Source organism: Achroia grisella, unplaced genomic scaffold, assembly GCF_030625045.1.
Source record: "Achroia grisella isolate CSIRO2021 unplaced genomic scaffold, CSIRO_AGI_Agris_v1 utg511, whole genome shotgun sequence".
Lineage (NCBI taxonomy): Eukaryota > Metazoa > Arthropoda > Insecta > Lepidoptera > Pyralidae > Achroia > Achroia grisella.
The window spans coordinates 46,252-61,878 of record NW_026712905.1 but is presented as its reverse complement, the minus strand read 5'-3'; the positions used below and the strand labels follow the sequence as shown (position 1 = coordinate 61,878).

Sequence of the window (15,627 nt, the reverse complement as noted above, 5' to 3'; positions counted from 1 at the left end):
ACCAATTTATTGATAAAAATCTATAGAATAATGATTAAATTTCTATTATAGTTCAGTTTGGTGCTAGACTTGAACAGAAGGAACTCATTCATTTTTACAAGTTTACATGTAGCTAATTTATTGATAAAAATCTATAGGATTATGAATACATTTCTATTATAGTTCAGTTTGTTGCTGGAGTTGGACAGAAGGATCTCGTTGTGTTTTACAAGTTTACATGTAACCAATTTATTGATAAAAATCTATAGAATAATGATTAAATTTCTATTGTAGTTCAGTTTGTTGCTAGACTTGGACAGAAGGATCTCGTTGTGTTTTACAACTTTGCATGTAACTAATATATTGATAATAATCTATAGGATTATGAATACATTTCTATTATAGTTCAGTTTGTTGCTAGAGTTAAGACAGAAGGATATCATTATTTGTTACAAGTTTTCATGTAACTAATTTATTGATAAAAATCTATAGAATAATGATTAAATTTCTATTATACCTAGTTCAGTTTGTTGCTAGACTTGGACAGAAGGATATTATTATTTGTTACAAGTTTACATGTAACTAATTTATTCATAATAATCTATAGAATAATGACTGAACGGTCTGCTAGTCGGCCGACCGTTAAGAATGTAATTCGTCTGTAATGAAAAGAGAGCTTGTATGATAATAAAATATAATTTATAAAATCCCTATATTGTCTATTTGTCCGCCTTTGTATCTGTCGTATTCGTCTCTTGTCAATTGTTCTGTCCGTCCTAGAACAGATAATATAACATAGTCCTAGTTACGTCTTATAAGCGGCCAGCAAGCAGTCCTATCAAAGAGGCCGCAACAATGATTAATTTTCAATTATAGTTCAATTTGTTGCTAGACTTGGACAGAGGAATCTCATTGTGTTTTACAAGTTTACATGTAACCAATTTGTTGATAATATATTATATATATATTATCTTGTTTTTATTTATACAACTATGATGGCAAACAGATTAATGACAAATTTACATTTAACCAATTTATTGATAAAAATCTATAGAATAATGATTAAATTTCTATTATAGTGCAGTTTGTTTGTACTTCAGAGCTATTACTACATTCTTAAGAATAAAAAACTAATCATAAATCTCTAACCGCTTAATGGCTAGTCATTTGAACCTAACTTGTAACTTGTAGTGTCGAATATTTGAATAACTTGTTAGAACACGCGAAAATTGAATCAGAAGCGAGCATGTCGCCGGAAATGACGTAGAAATCGGAAGTAAACACATTTACGAGCGGTACAATACGCCAGAGTAAACAGAAAGCGGTTTGTTTTTTTTATAAGTTGAAAGGCCAAGATCTCTGGGGTAGAATTATGTAAGTTGAAAAAGAGATTGTTGTGGTGTGTGTGTTTTTTTTTCAATCGAGAAATTTTTTTTATAAGTTGAAAGGCCAAGATATCTCGAAAGAATTATGTATGTCAAAAAAAGATTGCTGTCGTTATTTTTTCAATCGAGTTATTTTTAACTAGACAACTTGTATTATTATTGTTCTCTAATAACGAAACGAGGAAAGATATTCAATATAAAAAAGAACTCAAAAAATACTTTTTACAGATTTTAGTAATAGCAGTAATATATATATGTTTTAATTCGACGGTCTTGGTGGCCTAGCGGTTTAGCGCACCACTTTATTTCTGATGGTCGCGGTTTCGATTCCTCGCAGGGTACAAATATTTGTATTCATGAGTATGATTGTTTGTATTGCTATTTATAATGTGTCTGTATTTACAAAAAAAAAATGTAAGTCTTTGTTTTACATCAGTTGTCTATTAGCCATAACACGAGCTCTACTTGCCGTGGGACTAAATAGTGCTGTGTTAATTCTCCATTGAAGAACGAAGAATGAGAATGACAATAATGCTACAATTTCATTTATATAAGCATACATTATCAGAGAGTAAAATGAGCATTATATTTAGCGCGGGAAAACTAACAAAATAAAAAAAAAATCTATATTCTGCAATACTTTACATATTTTATACTCTACAGGTTTATACATCAATACAAGAAACTGAAAAAGTGTGTACTGTACCTACATTACAGACTTATTCGAAGTTTCTTATACAATAAATCATGTTAATGAGGTAGTTGGACAATTTACTGTTGCTTTTTTCTATTTATCCTTTAAATGAAAGGCAAAAGGAACTATACTCAGACAGCCATAAATTACTGTATTGCTTTTTATTATATTATATGCTTTATTTTTCATTTATTTTATTTATTTTAATATTTTATTTATTATAGGAAAATTAGAGCTATATTATACACACGTTGATTTAATTTATAAAACTCACTAAATCAATGACAGACCTTCATAAATAAAAACAGAATAATAGTGTTGTATTAATAATAATCTAAATTGTGTATTAATAATATACAATCAATTGTTGTGTTATAATATATAATAAATTGTTTGTTGTATTAATAATAGTCTAAATTCAACATATAAAGATAACAGAAATCGACATTATAAAGTTAGGACAAGATTACTGTAGGTAACAAATAATGAATTTATACAAAATATATACATATATTTATGTAATGTGTATTATACATCTTATATATAAAATTCTCATATCACAATGTTAGTTACCATACTTTATTTTGTTCTTATAATACGGCGTTAAAAAATACATACAACCCCAAATTTTCACCCTTCCACCACCAACCCCTATTTTTTAATAGCGATTTTAATTTATATGGCAAAACAGTGTTTACGAGGTCATAAACATAATCATAAGCTATTATGATTGATATAATACAATAATTCAAGCATAAACATGTTTCACAGCTTCTATTCGATACGTTACCTAATTATTTTGTTTTTTTTTCAAAAGACAGACGATATCGCGGTTTATATATAGTTATTATTAAATAGCACCATAGTTAATGGTTTGTTATCTTACCTTAGAAACATTAATTACTCAGTAGGTCGATTCGTTCAGTATTAATGACTGGAAGTTAACGTAAGCAAATGTAGTCAATATTTAATCTAACATTTTAATCGGCTATTAACTTTGGGAATACTAAAATGTTATTTATGTATATATACATATATGTATATGTATTGTTACATATGATTTAAAAGTATGATGTAACGCACGGTAGCCTTTTGTTATAACAGTTTTATGATTGCTATGTAATAAATTGTTTTATTTAGGTACTTTTTACATGTACCTAGTAGATAAATATCTATTTCGCATATTTATAAAATTAATGTTGATTATAAATTGCGAAATAAAAATTTATCTGTTTTAGGACTTTATAACATATGTGTTATTCTGATGTATCTTTTTTTAAAATAATAATCTCAGGATAATTCACACAGCGTTATCTAGAACCAAGTTGAGCTAGCTAAAGCTTTTGTTATTGGCAATAGATAACTGATACAAATACATAGACATAATTTTTTTCGTTTATATTTACTTATATAGTATGCATAGATGACACCCAGATCGATACAAACAATCATACTCATGAATACAATTGTTTGTACCGTGCGAGGAATCGAACCCGCGACCATCGGAAGTAAGGCGGTGTGCTCGACCAGCGAGGCCGTCAATTTTCAAAGTAACGTTTGTTTCTTCCATTATGTGTTCAAAAGTTTGTACAGAAATTTTCAAATATTTGTTCAAACGTTTGACTTAATTATGGCGTCGGGTTTATCACTATTTATGTCAAATATCCTGATTAACTCTGAAAACCACTCTAACAAAGTATTTCTGCAGACATTAGCTTAATTGGTAGGCTTAATGCCTTTATTAATTACGGCCAGTGACTTTAAGCGGCATTACATACATATATTTTGTCAACTTAGCTATTTCCTGAATTTATATGCATGAAGGAGTGTGGGTGTGTCTGTTGAAACATTAAAATGTCATCTGTAGGTAAATATTATGACATTTTTGGCTATAATTATGTAGTATTTCTTTTAATTCATAATGAATTGGTACACCCGCCGGTATAGGTTTACGCTGGCGGAGCTCCAGTGGAGGATAATAAGATGAACATGAGATCAGGTCAGTTAGCGCATCGTGATAAATTCACCAGGAATTTATCATGATAGTTACCAGGGAACCACGTGGATGTCAACCTGACATGGTCTATGTACCATGTCAAGTTGACATCCACGCTAGCAATGGGTTCACTAGTCCATATTACTAACAATCCTATTCCTCCTGGTTATTTGGTTTTAAAATGTATACCAAATAACAAAATACTAGTCTGAATGGATGGAGATCCATTCATACAATATTTTATTTATTAATAAAAGAATACACTATCATCCATGTACGACATTTTGCGCTGTATTCTGCAGGTAATTACCACGGATATGTCAGCTATAGATTCAATATTTCCGTATCTGTATTTTAAAACCGGATATAATTATAAGACGCCACACTAAGAGAGCTTACCATGTGCTGCATTGATCTTTAATAGCAGAATACACTTACACCTGTTTAAAACAGTATTTTAAATTGTATTCTGTAGGAAATTACAACAGACGGCAATCAATGCGATTTTGTCTTGTATTTTAACGGACAAAAAGTAAATACGGTATAAAAAGCCCGGTCTGCAGATACCCTTAGCTTTTGAATCTTTGAATACATTAAAACGACATTTTGATTTGCATTCTGGAGGGAAATCAATGCGATTTTGTCTTGTATTTTAACGGGCAAAAAGTAACTACGGTATAAAAAGCCCGGTCTGCGGATACCCTTAGCTTTTGAATCTTTGAATACATTAAAACGACATTTTAAAATGCATTCTAGAGGGAAATCAATGCGATTTTGTCTTGTATTTTAAAGGGGAAAAAGTAACTACGGTATAGACAACAAGTCTGTAAATACCTTTAACTTTTGAAAATTTGAATAGATATATACCTATTCAAATCGACATTTTAAATTGTATTCTGGAGGAAAATCCTTCATCTAAATATGTAATCCAAGTATGTATTTGTGTATATATATTAATGTATCGTATGTAAGTATGTATGTCTAATAATATGTATTATAGTAAAGTTACCACGTAAGTGTTTGTACTCTAATGCGCCACTTACTAGTTTTAGTTTCACTTCTTAGTTTGCCGTATGGCTGACTGGTAAAGGACGCCCTTAGGTGTTAAGTTCATCACATGTACATTTATATATTGTATTTGTGAATTAAAGTTTAAATAAATAAACAAAATCAATACGATTTTGTTTTGTATTTTAAAGGGAAAAAACTAAAAACGTTATAGATAACTAGTCTGCAGATAGCTTTAGCTTTTGAATCTCTGAATAGATTATAAGCGAGCGTGCAGTGCAGAGTGTACTCGTAGATTGGTATGAATTATAAATAAAGTGCAACAAATCATTGCAGTTGAATATTATATTAGTTATGTAGGGACATGCGATGTACGGAATACGGAATTGTTATTGATGTATTCGTATAAATTGTTTGTGAGTGACTACAATGTGTTATTAGGTTAATATTACATATTTTGATAATAACATATTGATTTTATAGTAAAAATAATAAGTAGTGGTCGCGCAGTGGTTGAAATACGACCATAATTAACTTAAATTATAAGTTTGACCATTATTATTATAGTTGTTGTCTTCTTTTATGACAGGCACTGGTAATCGCACAGGAATAATCACACAATAAACAAAGAGTATATGTATAGAAAGCTTGTGTTATGGGTACTAGACAACTGATACAAACACATAGATTATATACTAGCTGTCCCGGCAAACGTTGTTTTGCCTTAAAATATAAAAAAAAATAGGGGTGGACTACCCCTAACATTTAGGGGGATAAAAATAGATGTTGGCCGATTCTCAGACCTATTCAATACGCTCACAAAATGTCATGAGAATCGGTCAAGCCGTTTCGGAGGAGTATGGGAACGAAAACTGTGACACGAGAATTATATATATATATTTTTTTAATTGGTACACCAAAAATAATTTTTAAAATTTAATTTACATTTTATATTAATAATTAGAGTACCAACTAGGTCTCCGCTCAGCATATGTCGTGACGGGGTGCCACGACGCTGCTTTTCAGCGGAAACCTTCATATACAATAAACATAATAAAATAATAATAATAATAATACACATACATACATAAATCCAGGCGGACAACACAGAGTAAACATTTACGACATACTACCATATATAAATATATAAGATGTATACGCGTGTGTGTGTCAAATATATGTTAATTTGAATGTAAATCGTTTGTTTTTAATGATTTAATGTATTTTTGACGCATAATAAAACAAATGCGCTGCACTACTTTTCTATATAACCTATAAGTTTTCATATTCCTCCATCCGTGCAATATATATATATATTTTTTTAATAACTAAAAACATTACAAACTAGCTGTACCCGCGACTTCCTCCGCGTGGTATTTAACTTTATTTTTCTGAAATATGAGATTTTTTCAGGATCAGTAAGATTGTTTATTAAAATATCGGATAGCGTTAAATTGTGTCTATGCCGCCTGTTTGTAATAGGCCAGTGTTGCCATTAAATAATATATGTTGTACTCTTGTTTCAGACGGAGGATGGACATCTCCCGGCCATCATGCGCCCTCCTTGTACTGATCGTGCTATGCTTAACACAACTTACAGAGTGAGTTATACCCTTTGATTTTTTTAAAAGAATACGAGTTGAGTTTCTTGTCAGTTCTTCTCATCTCGAAATCTTTCCGAACTGACGGTAGATTTGACATATCATAAGAGTCTGTAATAGACCTACACGAATAGAGATATTTTGAATTGAATTGAATTGATTAGCAACCACGCTATTGATGTAGAAATGTAACTATCTCATCTTTCTACGTTCGTGGGTTCGATTCCCGTGTAATATATGTATACTTGATGTATTGTTTTAAATTTGACGCGTACATCATTTATACGTATAATTAGTAGAAGTCACGGGATCTTACCATATTTTATTTTTATTGAGATATTTCGGCAGTGTTTCAACCGCCATGACGGGACCTAAAGAGCAGCCGGTGGTAAATAAAATATTTTATTTGTCTTCGTTTGATAAAAACGTGTTAATAACAATAAAATGTGGTAAGATCCAGTAATTTTTATTAATTATACGTATACAATAGCAATAACAAGTAACAAACCCATACAATAGCAATAAACAACAGTGTGTGCTGCTATGGCCATTTTCAATAAGGAATTGTAATTAACCTCGGTTGGACAACAGACAGCGCCATCTAGTAATAGACCAACTAAATTATTTTGTATAAGCAATTGTTTTAAAAATTCCACAATTTTAAATCTATAATATATATTATATAAATTTCAAAACTTAATTATACAACTACAACCTAAAATTAAAAGCTTAAAAAGTATAATACAATAACTAAAATATATTATTAAAAGGGGTCCCTTTAGGCAAGGTTCCGAAGATACTGGCAGCGTTCCCTCTTTGAATAGCTTGACTAATTCTTTGTCCGAGGTAGCTGCCAGCTCTTCGGTCTTCTGTGATGTGAAGTGAAATGAACAATACTCCAGAGCATTGTGCATTTGACAGTAGTTTGTAATAAGAGGTAATAATAAATTAATTTATTTCCAACAATTATACAATTATAGAAATTTGTTCCCACAATATTTTATATAACTTACAAAGTTATGAATACTCGTGTGAACTCACGCTACTAGTCTATAGACATAAATAAAATTGGAGTGTCTGTTTGTAATATTGAAATAACCGTTTTTTACTACATACATACGAATATAAATACTGTACATACACCAAAGTAACATTTTTTACAAATTTTGTCTGTCTGTCTGTTTTTTCTGGCTAATCTCTGAAATGGCTGGACGGATTTTGACGTGACTTTTTTTGGCAGGTAGCTGATGTAATTAAGGAATAACTTAGGCTACTAATATTTTAGAAAAATAACGATAAATTCCGCGCGGACGAGGTCGCGGGTACAGCTAGTAATTTTATAAAAGTGGACATAAAAAATAGGTTATAATAATTGTAGTGCCCTTGTGGGTTCATGTCAAATAGATATTATATTGAACACCTTGTAAAACAACATGAAACAATAAAATATTACGTGTACAATTCGTGTATATTACACTAGTTTTTGTTTCATTTCATTACATTCAGTATTACCTGAGTTATGACCATACAGAAAATTGACACGCCATTTTTCATTTCCCGCGCTTATTGCATGGCGTGACGTCACGGGATTATTTATCCGTTCATTCATAAAAACACGAGACTAAGATTTTTATTTTGTTGGCATAACCACAGATAATATAATATAAGCAATGAAAAATAAAAATTCAAAATATCTGTATTCATGTAGGTCGATTACAGACTCTTATGATATGTCAAATCTACCGTCAGTTCTAATCATTAAATAGTATAAAACAAAATCGCTGTCGCTGTCTGTCCGTCCCTATGTATGTATAAAACTTTAAAACTACGCAACGGATTTTGAAACGGTTTTTTTAATAGATAGAGTGATTCAAGAGGAAGGTTTATATGTATAATATATGTACAACCATGCGAGGCCGGGGCGAGTAGCTAGTATCAAATATATCTATTCTATATAGAAATAGAAATAATCTTTATTCAAATAAACTCATTACAAGCACTTTTGAATAGTCATATTTTGATTCTACCACTCATTCGGAATGCAGATTCATCACAAGAAGAATGAGCAAGAAACTTGTGTGTTGCTCTTTTTAATAGATGTTTTTTTTTATATAAATAATTACAGTATAACAAGTAAGAGGCATGCGATAATCAACATAGAAGTCGCTACGCACTCATTATTAATGTAATCAGATAATATGATTATATATTTTTATAATGTGTAGTGTTAATTACAAGTGACCGGTTAAAAGACTTCCCCGCCATAAAAATGTTGTAATAATTCAAATTGATGACATTGTTTGGACAATACAATACAATTATTTGTGACAAACATAATTATCTGTGAAAAACATGCGAACGCAACAATTTTACGAGTGTAATTCAAGCGAGGCAAAATCGCAGTCACAAAATACCGCGCGAACGCGTCGCGTGTATACAAAACATGTTCTTGGCGCCATTACAGTTCAGTGTTGCCAAGAGTAATTACTCTGAAATTCTATTTTTGACGTTGACAATTTTTTTTTACTTAAAGAATTTATTCTTTGAAGATAAATTGAGCACAATGGATCTTCAAAGATTCTACAGGTGTCGAATAGCCCAAATCTTCCCTGTGAAAGACTAAAGGGGCGCTAGGACTGACGTGTAATTTGTTAAATTAAAAATGTAGGTATTAAAAAACTCAAAAGTTTTTAACAAAATTACCATTTTGTTAAAAAGTTTTGAGTTTTTTTCGATGTCACTTAGACAAAGTGCCGCGATGTTTATATGTTATTTCTTCTAATATATATTATATTTCTAAATTGTTTAATTTAGAATTCACCATCACATAATTTATTATGCAAAACCGTTGTGGCCTAGTGCGTGAATGTATCAACGTATAGGCAGAAAAGTAGCGAGTACGAATCTGGCAACACCAGATAATAATTTGTGTGCTATATTAATATAATATAGCACATAATCAACAAGGTTGACCTCCACACGGTTCCCATTTTATGCTCATCGTATCATTCTCCACTGGTGCCCCGCCACAAAGGTGCCTATTACTAATAGTCCCTACAGTACAGGAGGAACATGTATTTTTTTTTATTAGTTTGTTGCATATTAATAAGAGATGGAAGTAACAAATTACATTACAAACGTCTGGTCACAGATTATTTGGACAGGCGAACTTGGCGTCGTGTCGCCACGTGTCTGCAAACTAATTACAACGTGTCACGAACAATTAATACAAATGTTAATATATAAATACCTACAATTATAATATTAACTTTTAAACGTTGTAATAGTTGGCACTAATTTTATGAGAACCTTCAAAACTAATCGGGGTCGGTGGTCTAGCGGTCGGTGATGTCGCAGGATTGATCTTCGCATGGTACAAACTTGTATTCTTGAATTGTTTGTAACAGTCTGAGTGTTTTCTATGTATATTATGTATGTATGTATTTATAAAACTAAATATCTATGCATGTATATCAGTTGCAGTCCCAAGCTCTGCTTAGTTTGGGACTAGATAGCGCTGTCTTTAGTGTCTAAGGTGTAAAACAGTACTGACATTTTGTTTTATTTAAAATGAAATTTAAAATATTTGATTGTTTTAACAGATAGAAAAAAAATCGTATATTTTCTTTCTAAACAAATGTATTTTGATATTTTTGTATCAACATTAAAGAGAAGGTTTTAACGTGTTAACAAAAAAGTAACTTTTGTGCTGACCTTTAAACTCCCGTTTGTACCATAAACAATCTCATGTTTCCTTTGACAGATGCATGAATGGCGCGAAAATAAACTTCAGAGAGAAGGAGAAGCAGATCCTGGACCAGATCCTTGGTCCGGGGAGGTACGATGCCCGCATCAGACCCTCAGGCATCAACGGCACTGGTGAGTTGATGACTATGCTTTAGCGGAAAAAAAATTACTTTTGCCAATAAAATATTCACAGAGTACCATATTCTACAGAATATTAATCTGTACTTTACTTTTTTTAATTTATAAATATCAATGAGAAAGTGTTTTTAGTGCTAACTTTTATTTTGATCCAGATTATATATTAAATAATGAATTAGTTTATAAACTGTTAAGAGTCTTTTGGATGTATAAATTACATTCCTTGGTCTTATTAATGGAAATAACAAAATAAAAAGTTACATGTAGGCATTTATGGGACGACTTCGTCATTTATTTATAAATATATTAATATAGATAATTAACAGTTTGATAACCAGTACTTTAGCGAAAACCTACAGTCAAACAGATAAAATAAGAAAAAAAATATCGATGTACGAGTATAAGTACAGCGTTTATAAATGACTTTTTGTATAAATATAGAATGTACCGGTGTAAAATGATGTTGAATGTATGGTGTAATAAATAAAATGTCTAAAATAAAAATAGCCAAGTTACTTCTTACAACTTTGCTATCTGCGAGTGAAAGTCCTGTCAAATTCGATCCAGCCGTTTCAGTGATTCATAAGAACATAGATTGACGTATGAGAGACAGATTTCTTTTAAAATATGCCTTTAATTTGAAATTTCGAACGGATACTTCAATTTTACTTATTTGTCTATGACATAACTTTTTAATGGTCAATTTATCTACAATTGTCTATTGTTGATATGTCTTGTGTAACCATGATTGTTCATTTATCTTTAAATAGTATAAAACAAAGGCACCATCGCTGTCTGTTCGCTTATGTCACCGCCGATATCAGTGGGCTAATTATCTAACTTCGTTCGCAACGATTTTCGTATGTAACGTAGTGAAAATAACGTCATCTGTCAATAATGCGATTATATTGACGCCATTTGACGCTGTCAACTAGCATTGCAATGTAAACGCAACTTTACATATCGATAAAAATTATTTCTATCGAATGTCGATTTAGTAACCTCGTTGCAACGTCACGTAATCGCTATTTTGCCGACATGACAGCGTGGAATGAATAGAATAGAATAGAATAGAAAATCATTTATTCAAATAAACTTACATTGAAGCACTTTTGAATAGTCATAACATTTTTTTTTTTTTAATCTACCGCTCATTCGGAATGCTGTCTCATCACAAGAAGAACAAGCAAGAAACTTGTGTGTTGCTCTTTTAAATAATTCACTCTTACTTACAATTCAAGTTTAAGTGTATGAATACAAACCACCGATTAGCACTAATTCAATTAAATACTCAAAAAGAAAAAAATATTGAATACATAACCAACTGGTTAAACAATTAATAAGAGGAAATCAGTCATAGTGATTAGAGCAGACCAGTCCCTACAAGCAGCACCCGTTCACGAGTATGACGGATGAGCCAGCCATCACTGCGCTCGACCATATTTTAGGGAGCCCAATGGAAACGGTTTTTAGATTATGAGAAACAATTTAGAAGGTGTTCTGTTCGCTTATATCTTTTCAATTACGCAACGAATGTTAATGCAGTTTTCAGCAATGGATAGAGTGATTCAAGAGGAAGGTTTATATATATAATATATGCGTGTTATACCCAAAACAGGTAAAGATATGAAGCCGAGGTAAATATTTGTAATGCATCTATGCGAAGCAGGACGTTTCGCTACTTATATATAAGTAATTGAAATAATTTATATTTATTATTTACTAGCTACTCTCCCCAGCTTCGCTCGGGTGTACATGTATTATATATATAAACCTTCCTCTTGAACCACTCTATCTATTAAAAAAAAACCGCTTCAAAATCCGTTGCGTAGTTCTAAAGATTTAAGCATATATAGGGACGGACAGTCAGCGATAGTCAGCGATTTTGTGTTATCTAATGATAGTGTGTTATAAGTATATACAAAAATATATATAATGTTGTATTAAAAACATATTTGTACAGACGATGATAGTAAGCGCAAGTTATAGGGTAAATTGCTTTGTATAAACATTTTGTGTGTAGGTAATATTTTATTTTTAGACTAGCGTCTTCAAACGGACCATTACAAATCTTTGAATTTCTCGGCTTGTTCTATAACTACAATACGCATGTATTATACATATAAACCTTCCTCTTGAATCTCTCTATCTATCGCTGAAAACTGCATTAAAATCCGTTGTGTAATTTAAAAGATATCAGCGAACAGACAGACGGCGGCGACGACTCTGTTTTATACTATGTACATAAAGACACAAGGAAGTCGTTTGTCTGACATATCGCTAATGCACTTATGTAAGAAGCAACCGTGAATAGACAAATTGTTGAAATGGGGAACAGAACGACGTAACTCGTTTAGGGAAACATATTTTCAGTTATAAATAATATTCAGGTGTACGCATTTAAGAATAACTAATCGTTAATATCGAACTAGTTTTAATAATAACTAAATGTTACTATCTAACTAGTTTTAACAACTAAACGTTATTATCCAACTAGTTTTGTTTTTTATTCTTTATTGCACTATAAAGAGTCTACAAGAGGCGAGCTTAATGCTATATGGCATTCTCTACCAGCTAATCTTTGGGTAGAACTATTAAGCTTCTAACTAAGCTAGAAATTTTAATAACTAATCGTTACTATCTGACTAGTTTTTTAGTAACAGTTACCGGCGATATAAAGAGTTCGTATATATTTGCTATTTTTTTAAATGTATGATAATGAGGGCATCAGGTGAAGATGATAATATGAGCATGAGGTCAGGTCAGTTAGCCCATCGTTATAAATTTACCAGGAACTTATCACAGTAGAACAGGGTAACCACGGGAAGTCAAGATATGGTACATGGCTAGAAATAGAAATAATCTTTATTCAAATAATTTCAATACCAGCACATTTGAATAGTCATATTTTTTATTCTAGAAGTTAGCAATGGGTTCAATAATCCACATTACTAAAAATCCCATTCCTTTCTTTAAATTCGCTATTCCAATAATCCATAAAAATGAACGGTTTAAAAAGTACACAATCTTATACGCAGTTATTTTTCATTAAAACGCATCTGGATGAAAAATGAAACGGTCTGTTTCCAAAGCAGTAACTTACAAGTCTGAGTTACAAAAACAGATTTCATTTATTACCGTGTAACGCCCGTCAGATGTACTAAATTAAATAATGTAACAGAATATCCAAAGGTTTTTTCTTCGAATCATCATGTAACAAAAGGCGCGAACATTCATAAATCACCGACGCTGTTTTTTAGCTCTATGTATTAAAGGGAAAACATTAGACGTAACGCTTTTTGAGTATCATCGCAAGAAATACCGATCTATCATTAGAACGGTGGAGTAAAAAATTACGGGATCAAGTGTAGGGCAATTTAGTAAAGTGTGCTCAGATCCCACTCATCTCGCTAACAGTTTCATAAAGGATACGTTGAAGAAGCATTTTCGCGCCCCATTTATTTACGCGCGAATTCAATGTGCAAGTCATGTTTTTATTCTGTGGAGTTCGAAATTCAAAAGTATTCTCACTTTTTTTGTTAGTTTTATTTATTCTAAGAGTCAAAGAGTCTAAGCCCATACAGTCAAGTATTCTCACTTAGGGACATAGAACTAGCTGTGCTCACGACTTCGTCCGCGTGGAATAGTGACCTTGACCAGACCAAATAAAAAAAAAATATTTAGATAGATTATTAAAAAGTTACATTGCTCTACTTAAAGTATGAGGATACTTTGACACAATCTTTCATCTCCACTTTCACCCCTTACAGCCCTATCTTAGCAGTAAAAAGTAACCTATATCCTTTCTCAGGGTCATAACTGGACTATGTGCTATTAATCAAACAATTGACAGAAAATGGTAAATACTTGTAATGAAGGTACAAACAGTAACAAGGTAAAAAGTGCCAATAAAAAACTTCTGAAAAAAATAAATACATAAAAATATCCAAAGAGTTTGTAACAATTATCACAGCATTTCTCCATTTTGTTTTTTTTTGCGAAATACTCGTGTATGTATTGTGGCATTTACCAAAATATATTAATGAAGAGATAAAAGAAAACATAAGTATATTTTTTTTACTTGTGTTTATATGACACTATTTGAAAATTGGTCGGTGGGATTTGTAGGTTGGTGATAAATTCGCATACGAAGAGGCTATTTAATTAGTACTAACAATCTTTCATTTACTTAATGTTAATTACACTAGCTACTGGGCTAGTATTTATTACCTAACCCTGGCACATGTGTAACATAACAAACATTTGGTGCCACAGATTACAAATTATAGAGACAATAAAAAAAGAAATATTATAATCTGACATATCTGTAAACTAGATATATAGATGCTGCTAAATTATCTGAACTCCCTGATATTATATATATATATGTCTTACTTATTTTTTAATTTTGGTAAAATCTCTACACTGCTTGTAAATAGTATTTTTTTCGGTACTGATATTTTTAGTTCTTATCAAAGCATATTGAGGTCTATGTGGCTGTTTATAAAGGTCAATTTCAAAACAGAATATATATAAAGAACGAAGCACTCAGTTCTCTTATCTCATCCGACAAAAGATCTGTTTGAAATAGAAATTTGAACCTTATGTAATTGCAATTAAGTATGTATTGGAACAACATTAATATATATATCTGGACTGTCATTAATACGCCATTCAAAATTCAGTCATAATTTTCAAATAATTATATTTTCGACAATTCACACAGCGCCATCTAGACCCAAGATAAACTAGCTAAAGCTTGTATTATGGGTACTAGATAACTGTTACAAATACATAGATATATATTTTTTTCTTAAGCACATATTATGACTCGGGATTGATGATCATTCATCATCATCGGGATTATTACATGCAGATGAGTAGAACCCTAGATTTAGCAAAATAAAAATTAAATAAAATTAATAGATAATAATAAAAGCGATTACATTATTAATAATAAAAAACACCCAGACCGATACAAACAATCATATTCATGAATACAAATGATTGTACCGTGCGAGGAATCGAACCCGTGACCATCGGAAGGTAAACGGTGTGCTAAACCACTAGACCATAGAG

At 31.3% G+C, this 15,627-nt stretch overlaps 1 protein-coding gene across 5 annotated transcripts in view; it reads left to right on the top strand.

Annotated features, from left to right (window-relative positions):
* Positions 1 to 15,627, top strand: part of LOC131846618 (glutamate-gated chloride channel) — a 45,766-nt gene that overhangs the window by 14,649 nt on the left and 15,490 nt on the right. For all 5 annotated transcript variants that reach the window (XM_059195962.1, XM_059195959.1, XM_059195963.1 and 2 more), the window contains exons 2-3: positions 6,589 to 6,663; positions 10,427 to 10,542. In XM_059195962.1, coding sequence (XP_059051945.1) covers positions 6,596 to 6,663; positions 10,427 to 10,542 — 184 coding nt within the window. In that variant the 5' untranslated portion in view covers positions 6,589 to 6,595. The remainder of the gene's footprint in view (positions 1 to 6,588; positions 6,664 to 10,426; positions 10,543 to 15,627) is intronic.